The sequence below is a fragment of the Dromaius novaehollandiae genome, chromosome 5 (assembly GCF_036370855.1).
Source record: "Dromaius novaehollandiae isolate bDroNov1 chromosome 5, bDroNov1.hap1, whole genome shotgun sequence".
Taxonomy (NCBI): Eukaryota; Metazoa; Chordata; class Aves; order Casuariiformes; family Dromaiidae; genus Dromaius; species Dromaius novaehollandiae.
In genome coordinates, this window is record NC_088102.1 from 57,518,231 (window position 1) to 57,540,419 (window position 22,189).

At 40.7% G+C, this 22,189-nt stretch overlaps 1 protein-coding gene across 1 annotated transcript in view; it reads left to right on the forward strand.

Annotated features, from left to right (window-relative positions):
- The window catches only part of ELP4 (elongator acetyltransferase complex subunit 4), a 159,232-nt gene extending 144,870 nt beyond the window's left edge, over positions 1-14,362 (forward strand). Inside the window, exon 10 of the mRNA XM_026121680.2 lies at positions 13,158-14,362. Within this exon, the coding sequence (XP_025977465.1) occupies positions 13,158-13,289 (132 nt within the window). The 3' untranslated portion in view covers positions 13,290-14,362. The remainder of the gene's footprint in view (positions 1-13,157) is intronic.
- Positions 14,363-22,189: the final 7,827 nt, after the last annotated feature.

The following is a 22,189-nucleotide window of genomic DNA, read 5'->3' on the forward strand; positions in this document are numbered from 1 at the left end:
TTTTCCTTCATGTCTCTATGCAGCTCAGAGATTCAGAAAGTAGGGCAGAAGATACTGATAAGACATTTGTCCAAATAATGTGGCCAACTGCGGTTAGATTATTAACCTAAGTTCTTATGCAAGGAAGTCAGTTATCAAGTTAAAGTACTGTGACAGAGCATGTGCGTATGCACAATAAACTAATTTAAGAACAGATATTCATATAAAAGGATTAACTTACAGTTTGGCTTACTGTCTTTTCATCTGGTATTATTACTGGTGTGAAGATACTTTAAATTGATTGCTTTATGATGTTGAATGAACTCATTGTAATCTGGTATTGAAATTGGTTGTAGGCTGTGGAAGGGGTAGCAAACGATGAAAAAATATTTTTTGTAATTATAGCAAACCAAACCATTTCATATTCTTCCACCGCATATTTTACAGTGAAAACCTCTTTGTTTTCTATGTCTCTTGTCAAAATTATGAAGCTTTAATATGTCAGTGCCGTCTATTCAAATGGAAAGAACCGTTTAGATATATTTTTTTCTTTAGAGCCTCATCTTTCTCCAGTGCTGTGACTGTTCCCCCTGGCAAGTTCTAGCTACGTTCAAAATATTTAAATAAGGGTGTCTGAGAAGGTTGCCTGGTCTCTTAGTTGTTTCTTATTTATTTCTAGGAAGAAATGCTCAAACGGTATTTAGAAGAAATAATTATACGGGAAGAACAAAACATATTCCTTCCTGGTGTTTCCTCCCTCCCCGCAACCTGTTTTCGTGCTATGGTTCAGAACTTAACAGCACTCGAGAGTGTCGGGCTGAATAGCAGCAGGCTTCTGCATCTCAAATCAAGTGCTCTTCAAAGCACCTTCCTTCTCCGGGGATAAAAACTTGAGGCAGGTTTTTCTATCTGGCCTATTCATCAAGTATAGTCTACTGAATTGTTGACATTTCCAAACACTAAAGGGATTTTAAAGATCTTATTGCTCTAAAGAGACTTACTTGTATTAGGGAATAAAGAAGTAAAATGAAAAAATACTGACACATGAAAAGTACAAAACTAAATAACTGCCAGAAACATCTGAAAGCAAATAACTATAATTTGACACACAGTTTCTGTACAAAACACATTTTCGATGCAGGAACCTGCCCAAATGTCCAGCCCTCCCCAAACTTCCAGCAAAACAGTAGTATTTATTTTAGTCCCAAATGCTCTTAAAAGCTTTACATTTACTGTGATACCAATTTCTGTCATTCATATTTAACACATTTGTTTGAGTTGACACTGAGTCCTACTGTCTTATATACAGAGGAATTTAAAAAAGAATTAGTGTGACCTGTCTTTTAACCTTTAACCAGCTTCTCATTTTATGCTTAAACTTCCTTTAATGCATTTGTTTGCCAAAGGGTAGGCAACATGACCACTTGGTCGCCAGTGTGATTTTTATATGGTTTGTGTAAACAGTATGGCACACTGAGTAAAAATACATCACAATATGTTTTCATACCTAAACAGGTTGATCCAACTTCATGGATATTAAATTACACTTCCATGACTTTTAAAGTCTCCGAATATTTGGTGGTAATGCTGCGAAAGGCTTCGTTCACAGGAGATTTAGGCTGTAGGCCTCGTAAGCTGCGGGCAGATTAGTGTTGGAAATAAGAGATATTAAAATATGAGTTATATAATTTCTGCATCCCCGCCTGGGAGTTACAGGGCTTGAACATCTTTCCTATCTCAGTACCAGTCTTTAGGGTAAGAAGGGAACGATAACAGATTTTTTTTTTTCATTTCTGGCCCGGTTTTTGCTTTAATACGAACGGCTGACAGTTGAATTTAGCGTTGCGTATCTGAAGCTTCCAGCTTGTGACGGGCTGCAAACATAAACAAAGTGGTTGTCTGTTTAGCAGCCGTGGTTTATAAATGTGCAGAAATTCGTAAAGCAGCAATGCATTTATCTATGTAAATAATACTTGCTTTTAAAACACAGATCAGTAATGAGAGTTTGTACTTACACAGCACTTTTCCTCTCTCTAGCACTGTTTTAAAGTGATTAAATAATTTGTGTTTCTCTACACATAATAATCCTGCCAGGCAGGATTACAAAATACCTGTAGCAAAGAAGAACTTGTCCATGCATGAAAAGCAAAATAAAATAAGATAAAAAGCTCCAGAAAATTAGTCTGCTTCAAAAACCTATTAAATTGTTCCTCTCCCTGAAGCTTTACAAATGTGCTAATTGTTGTGTTCTGGTCATGTAATATGTTTCTGCGCAAAGTTAAGATGATTTCCTGTTACTGGAGACCTCGGACTCTTGGGGGGGAGGGAAATGGACGGCTAAATAACCAAGTGCAATGAATCTTCCCTTTGGGCAGCACAGACTTCAGTTCTGAGTGCCCAGAAATGCTTCACAGATGTGCTGGGCTGCCTAGCAATGGAAATTTTCTAATTCTGGCTGACCTAAAAAAGTAAATAGACTACTGAGCACATGGCTACTCCCAATATAAAACAACAAGAGCCCCCCAGCTAACATTTACGTTTTGCCCCGCTATAAATTTCTCCTTCATAACCAGCAACTTGCCAGACCTATGAGACCAGTCTCTGGAAGTAGAGTCATTCATGGACATGTTGTATGTGTGTTTTACGTCGTGTAGCATAATGTGAAATAATATAGTTCACTGTGTCTCAGCGCTTTCTAGAGCAATGAGCTGCATCCACTGGGGCGACCGTCTAGGCAAACGCTTTGGCCTTGCACCAGCACCAGGAGCTGGCAGGCACTCACAAGCGAAGTGTGCATTTACCTCTGTAGTTGCATATCACACTTGTGTTTGTGCACACAACTTCTGAAACTGAAGTATTTTTACAGAAGGAGGAAGAAATGAGCACTGCCAGCATATACAAAATCTAGAAAAGTCTGCTGAGGCAGCAGTGGAGCAATCCACAGCTGGGCTATTTCAGAACAGCTCCTGTTTTCTCCTTTTGTCTTACTTCACTAAAAAACTAAATTTCTTAGCATCCATAGAGACTAAATACTTGAAATCAGATGGAAACTAGAGCACGTGTTTGATTTTAGCAATAGGTCAGTTCAGAAATCTCTCTGCATTTCTGTTACAAACTTTGCTTTCCTCAGTTGGTAACTTGGGCACTGAAATCCACTTTGTTACAGAAACTTGCCAGTGCGAGTTACCAGTCTTGGAGCATAACCTTTCTGTAAAGTGTTGAAATCTATCTGGTTCATTTGATCAACAGGCAGAGTACTTTTTATCAGTTTATTTGTGCTCCTTGGATAAAAGGGTGTGGTATGAAATACAACAAAATATTTAAACTGAGACAGAACCTCAACAGATTACGGTGGACTTTAACAGGTTTGCTTTGGGTGAAAAATCAAGTGTTCACTCACTTTTCCTACTTAGCTTAAATTTTAGAGGTTGGCAATAACATGGCAATATGTTGGGCCTCCTAGAACAGACACATCCGTCTTTGAATGGTATTTCCCTCTCCTCCTCGCTCACATCACTTTCATTTGTACACACACAGTCTATTTTTGAAAGCTTGAGACACGTCTCAAGTTTTTTCAGTATAGAGACCCAAGTTCAGGTGGAGCAGAGCAGTCATTGGCAGCAACTCTGGAGCATTTCCAGTGAGCCATCTGTGGCTAAGTACAAAATCCGTATTTTGTGGCATCTTGTAGTGTCACTCAAAGAAAGATGAGATTTAGCGGAGTCACTGACTCAATGAGAAGTCTCATATGGTTGTAGAACTGAATTCCTCTCCTTGAACTTTTACCGCACATGTTAAGAATTCGGCTCAAGCTAGTCATCGCGGGTGACTATATAAGCAGCAGAGATAGGCAAGCACTTGCAGGAGTGATTCATCCCATCCTAGGTAAATAACATAGCTTAGACTAAATGCCTGACTTGTAGACAGCTGCAATTAGGTTGAATGCATCCATCAGGGAAGAGAATCTGACATTAATGTTAGTGTCCATCAGGACTATCTTGAGAGCCCTGGAGTCCTGCAGGCTGACGTCACCGTTAAGGGTCCCGCAGTCCTCTCACATAAGCTCAGGGATGAGCAATTCGGCAAAATGAATGGATCTACACGAGCAGTGTTAGTCGGCTTGCCTTGGACTTACAGGACATGATGCCGTTAGAGTCACGACTTAGGGTCTGAAGGTAGAACATTATTTCCTTTCAGCTGTCAGACTCTGAATTCCCGTCTCGACTGTACGATGTCTAAAAAAATCTATCTCCTCTCACCCTCCGACGTTCCCTTCTCTTCACTCCATCTTTTCTTTGGCTCTTGGTCACTTAATTTCTTCCCCTGTGCCTCTTCTGTCCCACTTGCCTTTGTGTATAGGTAATTCAGTTAAAAGGAAAAAAAAAAAACTTCGGTGTTAACACTATGTTTACCAGTCATTACATTTTTCATTCTGCACGTATATTTTATCTTTTGCCTCTCCTCTTTTATCCACTTTATGTATTCGGACTGGAGACTCTTCAGGACAGAGGTGGTCTTTCAATATGTGCTTGATAAGTATGTATTATGTAAGTAGTTAGTACAGTTTTACACATAAGATTACCATGTATTTCTCCAAATTTTGGATCAGATGAGCAGCCAAATAACTGTAGTCCCTCAGTAGCTTATAACTATCACTGATTATTCCAGCCCCCCTTGTAACATGTGGACCTCCTTCATTAAGCAGAGGCTACAGTTACAGGATAGTGAGTCCGTTACTTGTAAGTGTAATTTCCAGTACTCTGTGTTGCCAAACAAACACTTGGCTTTCTCAAGCATCAGGCAATGTAAATATTTCTGATATTTCTATCTTTCCCTTCTATCCCTCCACATGAAGCGAATCAAGTCTTTAACACGTCTTGGAGCTTTTCTTTGGAAAGAAAAATTCTGTTCAAACAATTGTCTCTTATTTTATTTCTGGTTACTGAAAAGTAGTGACTAACGCTCGTACATACAAAAAACCACCAGTGTCTACTCACATGTTAATGGATCTTCTTCAGCCATCCGAAATCCTTTGGGGATTCATTTTATACAAATATATAGAGAATTGAGTTTTACTGATACAAATGATCTCTGAAAAATTTTCAGTTTGCTGCAGCCAGGGTTCAAACAAACCAAGTTTTACATTCAGAAATGAGGTAAGCGATGGTAAGTAAGTTAGAGTTTTATAATTTTGATTAACTCTTTAAAGTACTGTTAACTGTATATATAAAACTATTTTCATATTAGTGATATGTCTTTAACAAGCAGACATGGATCTGTAGTTAGAAATATATTTATCAGCTGTTCTTAGTGGAAGCTTTCTCTCAATGCCTGATGTTAACAATAATTTAATTTTGACAGTCTAGATCATGCTTCAACTTAAAAAAGGAAGAGGAAATGCATATGGTGGATGAGCTGATTTTAACTTGGGATGACGTAGTCATGAATAGTTAGAAGTCATTCAGAGTTACATGAAAAGTAAAAATTTTTAGACTTCTTAAAAAACTTTTTAAAATTTTTTTTAAACATTTTAAAAAGTCTTTTGTCTTTATAATCAGTTTATAAAATATGTCCATTGCTGTGGCTTAAAAATAGAAATGTAGCGTCTGTGAATATAACAGAAAACAAACAAACAAAAAAAGAGTTCGTGTCCATTACACAGAAAAATGGTTACCAGGCGGCTTGTTCCCTCGATTAGTTAAAATACTGCGAAAATTCTGATGTGAACACAAATGTAAGAGAGTCTTAGTAAATCAGTTAAAAATAAGTTTTCTCAAGGCATAAATGCAGTTATTGGAGTCTAGTTTGGTAACTGTCCTCATGCTAAGTTAAATGTGTATAGATTCTGAGACGGTAGGTGGAACCGAATTTGGAGAATTTTTGCCTGACAAGAGCCCAGGTGCGTTGGCATGACTTTTCTAGTCTTTGCAGTGAGAGCCTGGAATTTCTTCTGGGATAAAGTGCTTACCGTTTTGCCGTGCAGAAGGAAGCTCACAGTAACTCCAAAGTATTCTTAGTTTTTGTGGCTTTCGTAAATATCTCACGTCTTTTCATATATTGTGAGATTTGTGTGTAAGCTGGTCTAAACCTAGGTCAACGTAAGTGATTATGTCACCAGTCAGTAGCCAGCACATCATATAAAATATAATTCATTTCATTGTAATACACATTTCTGGTGCCTCTGAGTTTGAGAAGTCGGCTGAAGATGAGGCCAAAACTGACGGTCACCTCTCTGTCAAATACCTAAGAACCTCTTCTCTCGGAAAGAAATTTGAATTCATGCCTGCGCATCTTGTGCATTTATACTAACCCCAAGGATGCGCCTTGGTTTTGGCCAGAAAGACCGCTCAGTTGTTGTGCTTGGTGGTGGCCTGTTGAGAAAGCAGCAAACAGGAGTGGCCTTTACGCTGCAGCTGGGGGCCGAGCCGAGGTGGCCGTCGGTCGGCATCCCTCCGTTGGCTCCCCCTTTCCTTCGAAGGTCGTTCGTTTTGATTTCCGAAGGCCTCCGTGCCCTTTCCTGCAGCCCGTCTGTGCTAGCTTGCTCATTACAAGCAGTCTCTTTCCAGTGGGGTAGTGCTGACCAGTCACTTGCTTTTCGAAGAAAGAAACTGTTCCTCACTCTGAGAGGAAGTTAGGAAGCTGCATTACTGACCTCCTACAGACTGCGCCTTAAAACCCTCCTGTTTCATGACACCTGCAAAAATGCTGAAGTCTTTTCTGAAGTACTGTGATGATAGAAGTGAGAAGTAATAAGTATAAATGAGGTGATAGAAAGAAAGGCTTGAAAGGGAAACGCAAGGGATGAAGGAAAGCACAAGAAGAAACAAGAGGTAACAGGAGATCAGCTAGCCTCCGTTCCTCTGACTAGTCTTTATTATCTCTTCTCTGGGCTTTATATAATGGCAAGAGTGCTGCTTCAAAGAGAAATAACCAGAGTATAAAGCTCCCCAAGTAGGAGTCTGCATCTTTCATTTTCCCAGCATTCCTAAAATTCCTCTTCCCCAGCCCCCCTTTCCCCAGGAACCAAATCCCTCGGGCTTTGGGGGCTTCAGTCTGCACAGAATCGCAGAAAATGGACCTGGAAGGGCCCTGGAGAGGTCATTAACCCATCTCCTGCCCCAGGGCAGCGCTGCAGCCATAGCACGCTAACAAGCCATCTTGTTGGGCAGAGATCCAAGTAGATAAAATTGTAAGGACAAAAAAAAGGTCTGAATTTGAAAGTTTGGGTTCAGTTGTTAAAAGCTTAATATAACAGTTAGCAGAATCACAAGGTTAACCTTTAATATATTTCAAATTAAGAAAGATTCATGAGGCAACACTCATTTATTCCTTTGCTACAATAATATACTTGTAATAGCTACAGAAATATAATAATGGCTTTGGAGTAATATGAAGAAGAATTACTTTTAGTTTTTATTTTATTGACAATATATTTATATTTACTTATGATATTGTTGCCAAACATTTATATAATTTTTATTGCTAAAAGTCCTTCCCAGAACATGTGATTTTTAGTAGCCCTCAATTAATTCTATAAAATGTTTCTTTTCCTGGAATGTCTCCCTCCTTGACTATTTCTAAGTATTTTTGCCAGTATTAAAAAAAAATCTGTATGTTTCACAGACATAGCTTTTTTTCAAATTTGAAAAATAGTTTTATGAACTGATTGTTGTTTATACTGTGTAAGTGCAATATTAGATTTTACTAGATCCTTCCACAAAGTAATGCAAAAAAGTTCTTCAGAAGGACATGTTTATTGTATATGTGTAGTTGTATCAGTTCCTAAAAATTACCTACAGTAGCTAGCTTTTTGTTTACTTGTCATTAATCACTTAGGTTCAGTTATATAAATTTTGATTTATTTTCAGCCCCATTTATAGTCAGTTGAAGCCTGGGTACTGTTTGCATGCATTTTGTAACTGAGTTGTAACCAACATCAGGGAACGTTTTTAGGAAAACCATGCTAGGAAATTTTCCCATACTTAAGGGAAAAGTCTGATATCGGAAAGGCTGTTCTTTATGGTACATCTGTAAAAAGATTCCCTTGATAAAATAAGTTACAGTGGCAAAAGCACTTGCTCGTATAACCATATTAAAAACAAAATGGCACCCCAGCCAAAGGGGCTAACCCACGGGGACTTGCTAGACTAGCCGTGACGTGAAGCCTGGCGTCCCACCCTCCGAGGCAGAAAACCCCTGTGACGCGTTTGGGCCACGGTGTCGGGCTGGGACGAAAGGCTTGCTCCGTGGCCCGTCCGGCCTGTCATCTTACATGTCCTTATCTTCCACTTCCACCTCTTTTTTCCATTGAGAACAAATAAACTAATTAGAAATTGTCTTCAGGCGGAGGGAGGAGCAGAAACAAAGCACGTAATAAGTTTTGTCCAAACTGTTTTCCCTCCATAATGAACGCCCTGGAGCCGCGGGCTTGGCCCTGTCCTTCGTAGCTGTTCTTACGGCCCCGAAGCTGTCACGGCCTTCCCAAAACCGGCCAACCGCGAGGCACCGGCCCTCCGCCCTGCCGGCACCGGAGCACCTCCCGTGCCCCTCCAGGAGCTGTGCGTATGCAGTAGCCATAGCCTTGTTTGAGGGCCACCTATTTCCTGATGGAGGGCGTGAAGCCTAGGCTGCGATTCTGGAGATCCTAGGCTTAAACCTTTCTGACAGGCTGTATGGGTGAAAATAGTGTGTGAGCATGTGATTAAAATACATCGTAATAATGCAAATACACAATTAATTACTTTGGCATAAACAAAGTTTACTCTGGCATTTCCTAGCTTTCATACTTCTAAATTTTAAATTTCTTTTGATATGCATTTTAAAAAATTAGCACTAGCAGGGTGAATATAGGACCCTATTTTCACTTACCTATTTACTGTTGCTAAACTCTGACCATTTTGCCTAAAACCAATGTTGCACTGCCAGCTTGCTGTATGCTACAGGAATGTTTGTGTTTGTCCATGCACTGCGGTATTTTAGTGAAAAACTTGATTTATTTACAAGAACAAAGGAGGGGAAAATAGGTAATTTTATATCTATCAAAAGAGCAGCATTTATGCCGGAGACGTGTTTTTGCTGTCCTGTGACAACTGGGGTCAGTTTGGCCTGTGTTGTGCAGACGCACTCAGGGCTGCCTGCTCAGCTTGACCTTTTTGCAGGGATTTACCTGCTCTGCAGACAGCGCGTTCATTGCCCAGGTGACGGCCGGGCAGTTCTGCCCTGCAAGCTCGCCGGAGCCTGAGACGAGGAGCCTGCTCCCCCTCGGCCGCCCGTTGCTCCCGTCTCTGCCTGAATGAAAGCAGCCCAAAGGAGGAGGCTCGCGCCCTGTCTGCCTACGGAGGGACCGTCCGCGGTCGGAGGGTCGTCACCCGAACTCTCCGAGGGACGAGAGCGGGGAGCGGGGCTGAGCAGGGGGAAAGGAGTTGGGGGTCGGAAGTGGGGAGAAGGGTGCCAGGCTTGGCTCGCGGGAGAGGGAGCGAGGCCGAGAGGCCTGCCCGCCAGGAAGCTTGTTGTCCTGAGCTGGGACTGCAGCTCTGTGGTCAGCAAATATCTGTGACGGTGTCCGACCGTTCTGTAATGCCGGTGTTAGGAAGGGATCACAGGCAACTGGGGCTGTCAGTTACTGCGTCAGTTCAAGTGACTGCAGCGTTCGCATCGGCGCCAAGGGTTTTAGGCCTGTCGATTAACCTTGGGTGTCTGGATAATGCCACGTGATGAACTTCCAGTTCGTCTATGTTTTAAAGCTTAGGAAATCAAAAAAAAAATGTTAAAAATATTAGTAGGTTTTATATTTGCAATCCTATGTATATTTTTAAGCTGAGCACACAAAACTGCATTTTAAAATGCCTATTCAGGCTTTATTCAGACCTAGCATGTGTGTGGATTATGATTCAGATCTTAATGGCAGGATAATATGCAACTGTTTTCCTAGGACCTTAATCTTGTTTATTGTTCAGAATACGTCTGATTTGAGGATAAATGTGGCATATGTAGTGAAACATGCTTCCTGGAAGACTAGTAATTTGTTGCGATATTGGAAAATGGGGATAGTAGAGAGGAGAGGGCTTGCAGGAAGGAGGGGCTCATAATTCAGACAATTGAATGATACCTTGGCACGCGTGATGGTGTCTGCCTCTGTCACTGAGCTTCCCTGTGATCAGCTCACTTCAACCTAGAATTTTTATTAATATACTCTTATTTTGTGTCTCGCACTTTCTGACTGCCCGACTTGGGGTTCTTGCAGAAACACTGAGCACTTGTAGCTGCGACTGACATGAGTGTTTGGTCATGCAAAATGCTGCGGAATACTGAATATGCTGGAAAAGCAAGTTCGAAATGGCTCCAATTGTGTTTCTGAAATTAGTAGATACCTTTGACTGTGTTTTTTGTCAGTTTTAATTCCATATCTATAAAATGGAGATAAATTTGCTGCCTTATCTCACAAGAATATTAGGAAAATAACACAGTTGGTGTCTGTGAAGCGTTCAGGTGCTGTATACTGACATGTACCATTGAAAAGCCATTCTGTCTTCAGACCAGTGTTTGAATACTGTACAATTAATATGTCAGAAAAGTTCAGAGCAAGCGAGCCATGACAAGAAAACAAAATATTGAATAGCCATCGCTGAATGAGCACTGTGCATGCTCATCACTGAATAAGATTAGGGTGTAAAAAGAGTGTGTGTGTGTCTGTGTAACTAAACACTGTATCATAGCAAATGCATTTGTAAAAGCTTAATTCAGTCCCAGCATCCAATCTGAGGATCTTTAATTTTGACTTTTCCCATCTCAGGCTTTGCAAATTTATAAATTTTCCTCGAGCTTTACTTTCTGTTTAGAGTAGCTGGAGAGAGAGAGAGCGAGCACAGCCCTGACTACGAGGCTGTATATATGTCAAAGTCTTTTTCTTCCCTTCTAACCAACAGTTTAAATCCAGGCCAGTGTAGCAGGCTGTACAGTCATCCCCAGTTTATGGTGTTAGTTAGCCCCTATGCAAGAGGAGTTTTCTGAGTCTCAGCTCTGTTTGCTTTTCATCACCTTGCTCTGAATCCATTTGGCAGACTTGGCAAAAAGGTCAATAATTGCACAATTGAGGAAACTGTACTACATTTCCCCTAAAGGAAGTCTTCTCCCGCACTCCGCAGCGAGGCTGGAGATGTACTGCCAGGCGGTGGAGAAGGCTGGATTATTTTGCTCATCTCTGTGCTCCCCCCCTACCAGGTACCCTCTGCCCCATTAGCAGAGTACTGTACATTTTTTTGGAAAGAATCTGATTATCACTGGCTTCTCCTCAGACCTGTGTTTTCCATGTTTATGCCTCTTCTCGTAAAATCTAAGTTGTATATTGACTCTTCAGTCAAATTTCTTTGTCAGCAGGCAAACATAATGGGCACGTAGCATAGTTTAAGCTTTGCTGATGTAAAAGTGGACCATCGTGGACCATGGTCAACACCCACAGCCACACTTGACCTGCCTAGGTGGAGTGTAATATGAAGGATTGCAGGTGAAAGACACCACAGCAGAACACTGGTTTTAACAGGGTGAAGTGCAAGAGCCACATACTGTCACTAATGCTGTATACCAGGTCCTTTTTTTGACTACGTAAATTGCTGGATTTCTCTTCATGTTGAGTAGGCAATGTGCTACAAATAAATACAGAACATTTGCTGTGTTTCCACAAGAAGGTGTTGCATCTCGCCTGGCGACTGAACTTGCCTGCTCTCCGTGTGTTACTTCTGTGCATTTTCTTCCCTCACAGACAGCAAACAACCCAGCACACGCGTTCTTCCCTTGTGCCGCGTACAGCCGGTGGTGGGCTGTTGCGGCGGTTCGGGACACCTCTCACGTTACTCTAACTGCACAGTCTCAAAGCCAGCAATGAACTGAGCAGTCAGCACACTGTAAATATATACATTTGTTTGTTAGGCTTTTTTATTGAATTCCTGTCTATATGAAGAAAGGCACCTAAAAAAAGTTGTAATGTATTCAATAACGGGGAGCTGTATGTGTTACATGTTGTGACATACAGAAAAACATAGCAAAAGTAGAGAATAAGGATGTTCCACGCAGCCTCCTAGTACAGTTTTGTAGCTATTGCTGTTATCCTGCTGCCTTCAGAAGTGTGTTCATTTTAAAAGAAGAGCCACACAGTTGAGCCTTTGCCTACTAAATCTTTCGATACCACTTGTTTCATGATACTGGTTTCATAAATGATAGCACTGTGCGTATATGTTGTTCAGCTGTGTCTTCTGACTGGCTTTCGGTACCTCACTACATCCAAAACTGAGTCAGTAATTAATGAAGTAAAGCTTCAGTTTTGCTTTAATTTCCACCTTACTTTACCACAGCTAAATCGTAATGTCATGTCTTTTACGTATCTCTAATGTCAAAGGACCCTCAGAGGGAGAGTTTAAATCTTTTTATTTATCCTGATTGAAAAATCAGGTTTATTGTGCAAGAACTGTGTGCTTGTGGACAACTGTGTAGCCTGTGTCTCAGTTTCCTCATCTGTAAAATGGATGTAATGTTTCTACAACTCGCAGGGCACGGCAAGGTTTAATTAGCACATACGATTGCGTTAGACAAATGCTGCTGCTGTCACTGCTCATTTTTACTGAAAACTGTCAGTAGAATATGAAGATGGAAGACTTCAAGAAGAATGCTACAACCAGGGTGATCCCGCTGTAGCTTCTGTCCCTGGTGGTGTTTATTTCCAAACTTAGCCATAAAGTAGGTGTAAACATCTGAAGAGAAAGTAGCTTTATATTGTAATGACATAGAAATCAAAGCTTTTGATGTAGCTGTTGATATATAGGCAAAACACTCGCTTTTAAAGGAAACGTGCCCATAGATACAATTAAATACCTTGAGTAAATTTGGATTTTGTTCAGAAAATTTTCATGAGGAAAACCTGTTCCACTGTACAGAATCCAGTATTTTGAAGTGCACTGGGAAAAAATACACAACTATTTCCACGTCAGCCTAAAAGACTGTATAGCAAGTATTCTGTCTGTGCAAGTAAACACTGAGCGGGTGGGGGAAAAGCCTTTTGAAATATGCTATGGAAAATACGTTTTACTGCAATTATTCTCTTTTTTTTCCCTCTCCCTGTTTCTCTCTCTCTTTCTTCTTCTTGGTCTCCCTCTCTCTCTCTCTCTCCTGAAAACCTCCTGCCACAGCGGCTGCATTTGCCTCCAGACTTGTCAGACACAGTGAGCCGCTCAAGCAAACAGGATCTGGCAGAATCCGCCAAACTGCTGAGCTCAGGATGTGGTGCGATGGCCATCGGCAAGAAGCACCTGGACTTCTAGTGATTTCTACTTAGCAGTTTCACTCAGATTTATATGACACTCTAATTATGAGTGTTAATGACTTATATAAATATTTTTCTTAATGATTTGACCCAGCAGTCCTTAAAAATACAGATTATCATATGGCGCCTCATTTTTCTGTTCTGATTTCTTTGTACTAATTTTTGGCTTGTTTGGGTTTTGCTTTTTGTTAATGCTTCTGTTATACATTGGGTCCTGCCATTGTTCTGCTCTGTTGGAAATGTACAGAATTTTGTTCTTTTCCTTAAAATATGAAAAATACTTTTATTTTTTCATTTCTAGGTGTTCTGTAAACTACAACTGAAGGGATGTTTTTCCCAACAGAATTTTTATATACTTATATTTAATGTTTTGTATGAATAATAAGTTAAGTTAGACTGTTTATTGAAATAAATGAATGAAACTAAGGAATTCATTGTCACATGTTATTGCAAAAGCAAACTGCACAATGACGGTTTTTAAAAGCGTTCTTTTTTGTATTTGAAATATCGTTATTAAATTTCAGAAATCATTTGCATTGTTTTATAAAGTATCTAATAATAATTTAAAGATGTTTAAGATATTTTTATTCTAATATGCCAGTAATTAAGAAAGGTTGGGTTTTAGTCAGAAGGTATTGTAGGTAATTAGTTTGCCTTATGGGTTAATTCATGTATTAAATCGCAGTTGAATGGAATTTACTAAACATAGAAAAAAGAATTGATTTCTTTATGTAGTTCAAAACAGTAATCCTAAACAATTGAAATCAGCACTATGAAATTATGTCAACAGACCTAATTCGAGACTGAAATTCAAACCGACAGCTACACTCATGCTGGAAAACCAGAAGAGCGCATTGGAGCTTGGGGAAGGGTATCACAGCATGCTGGTCTAAAACGGCAGAAAATAAAACTAATCCAGGGTTCTGTACCAGCATATATGCTGTTTGCAAGCTTATGGCTCTTTTATATGTATCTGTGCATATATCTCATCAAATAAAAACTGTTAACTATTCTTTAAACGTGGTTGGATGCTTGGCAATGCTGACCTGTGAATTAAAGTGTTTTATATGATTTCTTCTGTGGCTGACTTCCATTTTGAGAGGTAATCTGTTCTTCTCTATGGAGCTTCTGAGGCATCCGAGTGTGAGATTGCGTTATGGTTTCACGATTCAGTCTTTATAATAGTATATTACATGGCGGGAGTGAAACCGACTCTTCGAAGAACCTGTTAATATGATGCAATAATGTTAACTTATTTTGATGGGTTTGGAACCACGAGCTGGTTAAGTGGTTTGCTTTTTTATGCAATCGAGGGTCTACTTTATTTTTTCCTTGACAACACTGTGTAAAACAAAGACATAGCTTTTAAAACTGTCTAACTAATATGATGAATGTCAATCACTTAAAAAACTCCACTGTAGCATAAACACATACTGTATACAGCTTTTATTCTGAATTAGAATAATTGAATCAATGACAGTGATTTGCCAGGATGTCAAATCTATCCATCATATCCTGTCACTACCAGTTTATTTTTTGTGATCAAAATCAAAAAGACTACTATTTTGTCATCAGCTATTTCATTAGTAGTAACAATCAGGTTTTCTATTCTATATTTTTTAGATATGCCTGTTACATTTTTTATTTCTAAAGACACAAATCCTTTTTAAATCTTTTCAAAATAAAGTTTCAGACCTGAACTGTCAGTTTAATAAAGCAAAAAGACATCTACTTTCCTATGCCAATATATTTAAAATATTATCATTGATGTCTCAAACATTTTTTTTCTTTTTGTATTATGTGTAACATTGAATGGAAGTTCTCATTAGATACTTAATAGTGCCTTTTGAAAGCACGAAATAATTTAAATACGTAGGATAAAGTGATTTTTAACAAAGGTGAAGTTTTATACAGTTTGGATTTTTAATATCAATAAGACAAAACAGTATTTCTTTGTGAAATACGAAGTCAAAGGGCATATGAATTGCTGCCAACATATTTAAATAGGTCATTGACTTAACATACAGGAGGGAAAATATCATGAAAGTCACAGTCAATTTCCAGTTAACATATTAGCTGAAAATTGTTAGCGAGTAGTGTGAGCATGGCACATGTGTGTGTAATTCCTATGCATTTAAAAGACACCAATTTCAAAAACTTTAGTAGGTTAGTGTTGAGGCTAACAAACATTTTGAACAATAAAGCAAACTCCTACTGCAAATCTCGATTAATCTTTTTCTGATTCACTAACCATGCTTTGTAAAATAAGTGTTGCAGTATACAGATGTACAGTGTTGTTTACCTAAGGCAAAAACGTGTAGCAAAATCTCTCCTCTTTCCTTCCAAAATTTCATATCAGTTACAACAGCATATGACAGTGACTTGGCTTATCTAGTAAACTGATATGTGAAATTATGCTGTGTGTGCGCTACTGGATAGCATGTAAGATGAAGAGCTCATTTATGACACCAGAAGACGGCCGTCTCCCATTTTGACGTGGGCAGCAGGAGGAATGTTTAGATGGTGATTTTCTGTGCATTTCCCCCATAACCATTGCATGGCTGTCAGAGTCCTGTGCACAAACCCCCTGTGGTTCCTTCTTCCCTCGATTTCAAGACAAATGCTCCAAGGGAGCGTCTCAGGTGATGGGAGGAAGGGCGCAGCCTCTCTCCACAGCCTGGTGTAATGTGTTACCAGCTGCATTTTGCATCTTCGGAGCCCCCTGGTTGACTTGGGTGGAAAATTTGCACACGAATGAGCGCAGCCCTGACTTGTGCTCAGAGGGCTCTTTTGCCTCCAGAGCAGGCGTTATTGATTGCAGCGCGAGGTCTTTGGTCTTTTTGTTCGTTGCAGTTTTGCGAGCAGAACTTCCTGCTTTTCAGCAGGCTACGAGCTGAAACCGCCTAACTGGGTAAGGAAACAATAGCGTCATTCCAGGGAAGACATTCCCAATTCAGAGCTAGAACCTGATCTCTACAGAATTGTGACACACCGTCAAGAAAGCAGTAATGAAATTTAAAACATTGTGCCTTTAATATGTCAAACAAGAATTCTTTATATAGTTTCTGTTGTGTTGTGGTTTTCAAAAGAGAAGTATTTGGAACATGAGACGAATATTATGATAGATTAAGTCTTTTTCTATGTTTGTAAAGAAATTTGAAAAGCAATTTCAAGGATGCAGCTGAATTCAATTTTCTGTAACAGTAGCTGCAAGCATCTGAAAATGGCTGTTGAACTGCTTCAAATTTGATGCATATGGTAGTATGCCACTGATTTCATCTTTGAATTTAATATGAAATAGCAGTGTTGTTCCAAACACAGCTTTTGGAAAAGTGCAAAAGTCTAACTTGCAAAAATCCTGTACCATGCCAATATTGGAAAGTGGTCTGTTAATGAAGTATTTCTGAAACCACAAGGTTGTAATACATCCCTGTAAAAAGGTGCATATATTACATACATTACATGCACACTTTAAGCCAGTGTTTATCCACGATCACATATTAGAAGTTTAATAAAATGTTCTTATTTTTCCTGTGTTGGAGAAACACCATCCATAGCTACACAATGAAAATAGGAAAGAAGTGACTTTTATCCCTTTAAAAAATAATGGAAGCAAATACTGTCCTCACATGCCTTCTCTTGGGGTTGATGTTTTCAGATGTGGACTATCAGAGTGCAGGACTTATATTTCTCTGGTTTTTTAATCATACTGAGTACATGCTGGTTGATGCTTATTCAGTAATAAATGTACCTGTGTAGAAAAAGAATGAATGTGAATCCTGTTCATCGCAAGAAAAAAAAAAGCAAGTAGGATGAAACTAACAAACAAATAAATCCCAACAAATCCTACCACCATTTTTTGAGTTTCTAATCTAATTTAAATCAAAGTTAGTCAGATTTTTCAAAAGAATGGTTCACTAATACTGTGGATAACAAGAGCTGTATTCCAGCATCTGAAGAGACAGACACATTCTCAGAAGCACTGAGCATCAAGCGTCCTGGACCATCTGCTGAAAACTTAGCTGCTTAGTTAAGCTCCTCTTTTAAACAATTTTGAAAGTTACTATGCACATTGAACTAATTTGCAGACCTTTTATTTATATCAAAATATAGACATCTTTTATGCATTTTACTTTTTTTTTTTTTTTTTTTTTTTTTTTTTTTTTTTGCAGATGTATTTTCTGGTCCCATAGAACTCAATCTAGAAAATCCTCCAGAGAAGTTAGTGATCATTTAGCCCAAGAACAAGCTGATTCGATTAGGTCCAGCAGCCCTTTCTAAAAATGTTACCAAATCTAGAGAATTTGTAGCTGCATATTCCTCTATGAAGAGTATTTTTATGTCTTCTGGCATTGAAGGTAGATGTTAAATCCAAAATGTAGTGAGAATCAAAGGAAAATTCTTCACTCTAAATAATCTGGCAGAGTTTGAGCCTGAATATTCATGCCCTCAGAATGCTATCAGCACTTAAACATCAGAGATATTCCTGTAAGTCTCGAAACAGGTGAATTTTCATGTACTTTCATCTACCTTGGCGGGGGGGGAGAAGAGAAGTGAGGTCTGTTTTGGTTTTCGATACAAGATTGAGCTGTTTTCCAGTGCCAATGTTGAGGGAAAGCAATGATTGCATGGAGAAAAACCTGCAAATTTGTTTTAAATGTATTGCTTGAGTGAGACTTTTCTGCAGTTCTTCATATGCATTTGTTTATATTATCGAAGCATCTCAGAGCCATTACTCGTAGCCCAGGACTCTCTTGTGCTGCACCACTGTTGGCCTGGAGCTTGAACCAGTGCAAATCACAACTGCCTTCCTGCCCAGTTTTAAATCGCTGCGACAGATGTAGCTCTAGCCGGAGCCGATGTGAGTGCGGGGCCCCATTGCTTCCAATTAGTAGTCGTGACTGGAAACTGCAGCTCCACCACTTGGCTGCTGACCGGTGAGAGGTGCCGGGGTCAGCTCCCCCCCGGACGGCTTCCACAGCTGTAGGGAACCCGCAGATGAGCTGCTCAGCCAGCAACAGCTGTACATCTGTTACCCATCGTGTATAACCAAATTCCTGCCACCAAATGGCCTTGCACTTGGAAAAGCTAAGCTAATGCATAAAGCTGAACTCGGTCAAGCTCAAATTGAGAGGGATAGGCAGAGGAAAGCACTTGAAAGGCTTCTCAAGCACAGTGTGATTTCCATCCATAGTGCTTCCTAGCCCAAGTCCAGGATAGTTCAGCAATTTCGGAAACCCACTTGAATGAAAAGGAGCTTGACAATAAACTCTTGGAGCACAGTGGAGTACCAAGTCCCTCTGCACGGGCAACTGCACTCGGGAGTCATCTCGAAACCCCAGCTCTTCCCAATGAGCAAAGGATCATAAATACGGAGTTTCAAACGCGCACCATAAATACATCAGCTTTAAGCAAGCAAATAAAACTTCACCACAACAAAACCCTGGGAAAGAGGATGCAAGAACAAGCAGGCTGATAGTCACAGTTAGCTGGTGCGTGCCAGAGGCTCTTGGACAGCACAGCACATAAGCACTCTAAAACAATGTATGCGATGGAACAGAGTATTAAATGCATCACCTTTGCAGTCCTGGCCTAAACAAAGCTCTATGAAGTTTTCAATTTGTCCCTACCCAAACAAGTGTAAATCAGCAACGGTTCATGCAGAGCAACTGAATCATAAATCAGAAAATCAGACACAGCAGAAGCTTAGGTTAAGTAAGAATTGCAGGGTTCAGAACACTATTGACTTAAATATGGAGAAATCCAAGGGTACAACTTGCTTCTTTAGAAGCAAAATATTACAGAATTTAAATGACTGAATTTTTATTTAATCCAATCTGACAGAGGGGAGTTTTAAAAAAGCCTTTCCTTGCAGTACTTGAAACCCCAAACTGCAGACTGCAGCATCTAGGTGTGAAGCCAGCTTTGCAGAGAGAAATGTGAAGAGTTAAAAACATCAACAGTTACAAAGAAAAAAATACAAATTTTCTTCACTTGTGATAAACTAACATTTGAATTGCAACAACCCAAAGAAGTTTATCTGCTGTATGTGATTCCATATAAATCATAATCTTTCCGGTGCCCTATATGTAATTTCTATGGAATACCTGTTCATAAACTTCTCAAAAACCGTTGGCACAGGCCCGGTGTGAAAGACGTTATCTGTGAACCTACAAGCTCCTCTGGTACAGCTGGAAAAGCTTGTATGTCCCAAAAGAGGAAAAACTGCAATTCACAACCCCTACACACTTTAGCTGCTTGAGTGTACGTGAGGTTTGGCGAGTGCCTGGAGGCAATTGCAGCCTCTGCTGGAGGATTTCCTGCAGCTTTCGGCTCCTGCCAGGCATGGAAGCGTAGCTGGCGTCCTTGTGGGCTCCCACGAAAACCTCCGCTCACCGTCTCACCCCGCTGCAATTTGGCATCACAAGTCAGGTCCCCGCACCTGAGAAACCATAAACTCGACCATCCCAGCAAAAACAATATTGTAATCGCTTGTGTGCGCAATGCATCTCCATCGCACGAGGCGCAGATGTACGTCTTTACCTTGGCCCCCTTCAAAATTATGATCATCTCACCAAGCCGTCGTGGTGCAGCATTACCCAGAGGAACGAAGGGACTGATATGAAAGGTCCCTGAAAGCCTTACTGTGGTCAGTTAAAATATAGTCATTGGCAGTTCATAATGAAACTTGAGGGGAAGCAGGGTTCTTGGGGACTTTCCTGTAAAAGGCCAGCTTTTAAAGACACGGCAAGGATTCTGGCAACTGGCCTTCTCGTGACAAATTTGTCATACATGTTAGCTGCACATATAAGAAGACCAATCAATGGCTGCATTTCTTTGCAGTTTCATTTCTGCAACCTCTATGAAAACACCTTCCTCTTTCAGGGGCTCGCTGTTGAAAAGCGCCGTAGGACAGTGACCTACGCGAAGGAGCTGCGCTCGGATCGAGGACAGGGCGCAGGTTGCAGGGCGTTGTTCGGCTCTTTACTGCCACACAAGGGTACTTCCATTCCTCTGCTATTTTCCAATACCCTATTTTCTTTAAGGACTACTAAACAGGTAGCATATGTGAGACTTACCTAGCACCATTCTCCGACAGTGATCTGAAGTGAGCTTTGTAAGTGAGCTCCATGCTTTATTTTCCCCCAAGAGGAGGCCCTTTCCCCCCAGCACCACCAGGGCAGGGGCTCCAGTGGGCCGTGCACACTTCAGCCGAGGACACGCTATCAGGGCTGCCTTCTCTCAGCAACGAGAAACACAAATGCTCGCCGTCTGAACGAGACCTAACAGCAATTACAGTCGCTACTCTTCGTTCAGTAAATCATATGCCTTTTTTTAATTGGGGAAAGGATTTGCACATGGGTACATTTGCAGGTGCCAGTCACTGTTTTGACTGAAAACAGGACTGCAGGAGCTCTGTAAGCAAGCAGGTATCTTGTCAAAGCAGCATTATTTAGCAAGAAGATGCTATGCCATTCCCTTTGGCTCCCGATCAACATGCTTCCCATTTCACCACTGTCCTGACAAATAGCCGCTATTATGAAACTACTCCAGGTTGCCAAGAGCACATAAACCTTCCTATCTGGGTTTCTAAGGCAAACAAAAAGCGCTTTTCGTTTTTAAGAAATGCCCATGTGAAAGGAGGGCCGTGAGATTCCTTATGCCCGTAGCACTGGCAAGAGGCACAGAGCAGAAGAGAGATAATAAGCTACACGTGGATCTGTGCTCAGCTCCTGCTGAAGCTGAGGACAAGAGCAAAGGGAAATGAACTGGAGGGGGGAGAAAAAAAAAAAAGACATTGTCAGTTTTACTACTAATGCTTATACCATGGAAACACAGGGAAAAAAAAAAAAAAGATTAAACCTTAAAATAACTCTAAGCCAGCACATAATGCCCAGAGAAAGTGAGATAACGTGTTTTAGTCAATAATATCAGCAAATCAATCAACAAAAAAATACCAAAACCTGTGGCCACGGGAAGTGAAGGAAACAGAAGCAGCAGCGTATGAAGGCCCTGGGGAGGGCACGTCGTAACCATCCTGGGCTGTTCCTTGCAACTCTCTAACCTTGCCCTGAAAGAGAAATGCAATGTTCAGCTGCCTAGACTAATCCAACCTATAGGGGCATTTTGCTCATTTTGTAAATAAAGACATAGTTAAAAGGGAGCGGCGAAATCCCCTCTCTGCTATTCCCCAGGCTTTACAGTCTGGGGAAGAAAGCGGCTCTGCCTGTCTCATTAAGTGAGGCACACGCTGCCTTGTGCTTACCTTTTAAAAACAATTAAAAGCGGTATCTGAGCAGGGCAAGGTAATCCCGGCACGCACGTCCCCGCGTGCACGCCTGCTCTGCCATCGGCAGGTATGGCTCGTCAGCTGTCTGCGCCGAACAATACATGGTAGGTTAGCAGCCTTTTCACTTGTAAATGTAAATATTGTATCTAGAACACAATATTTGAAATACAAAATACAGTGTTATTAAGACGGCGCTCACACATCAATTCTTGTGTGACTATAATTTGTGAAATGCCTTAGGAGGGGCTTATAAATGAAGTATAAGGTGTTATTATGAAATACATTTTAACCCAATGCACAGAAATGTCTTGTTCTTATTGAAATCGCTAGCAAAACTCCCACTAATTTCCGTGGTGAGAGGAGGAGCCCCTCGGAAAGACGCGCGTTACACGGTGCGGTGCGCCCTAGCGCGTCTCAGGCTGTGTCAGTAATGTGGCTTGGGAGGAACGAGGCGGATGGAAATGGGTGTTAGGTGCTGTTCAGAGCATGCCGAAGATACTGATTTACTCCTTATGCTCCTGTTACTGGTGCCCGACCAGGCGGCGCGTCGCCCCGCACGCACGCGTGGCTGTAACCCCCTCGGCCTCGCGGCCCTTCGGTGCTGAGCG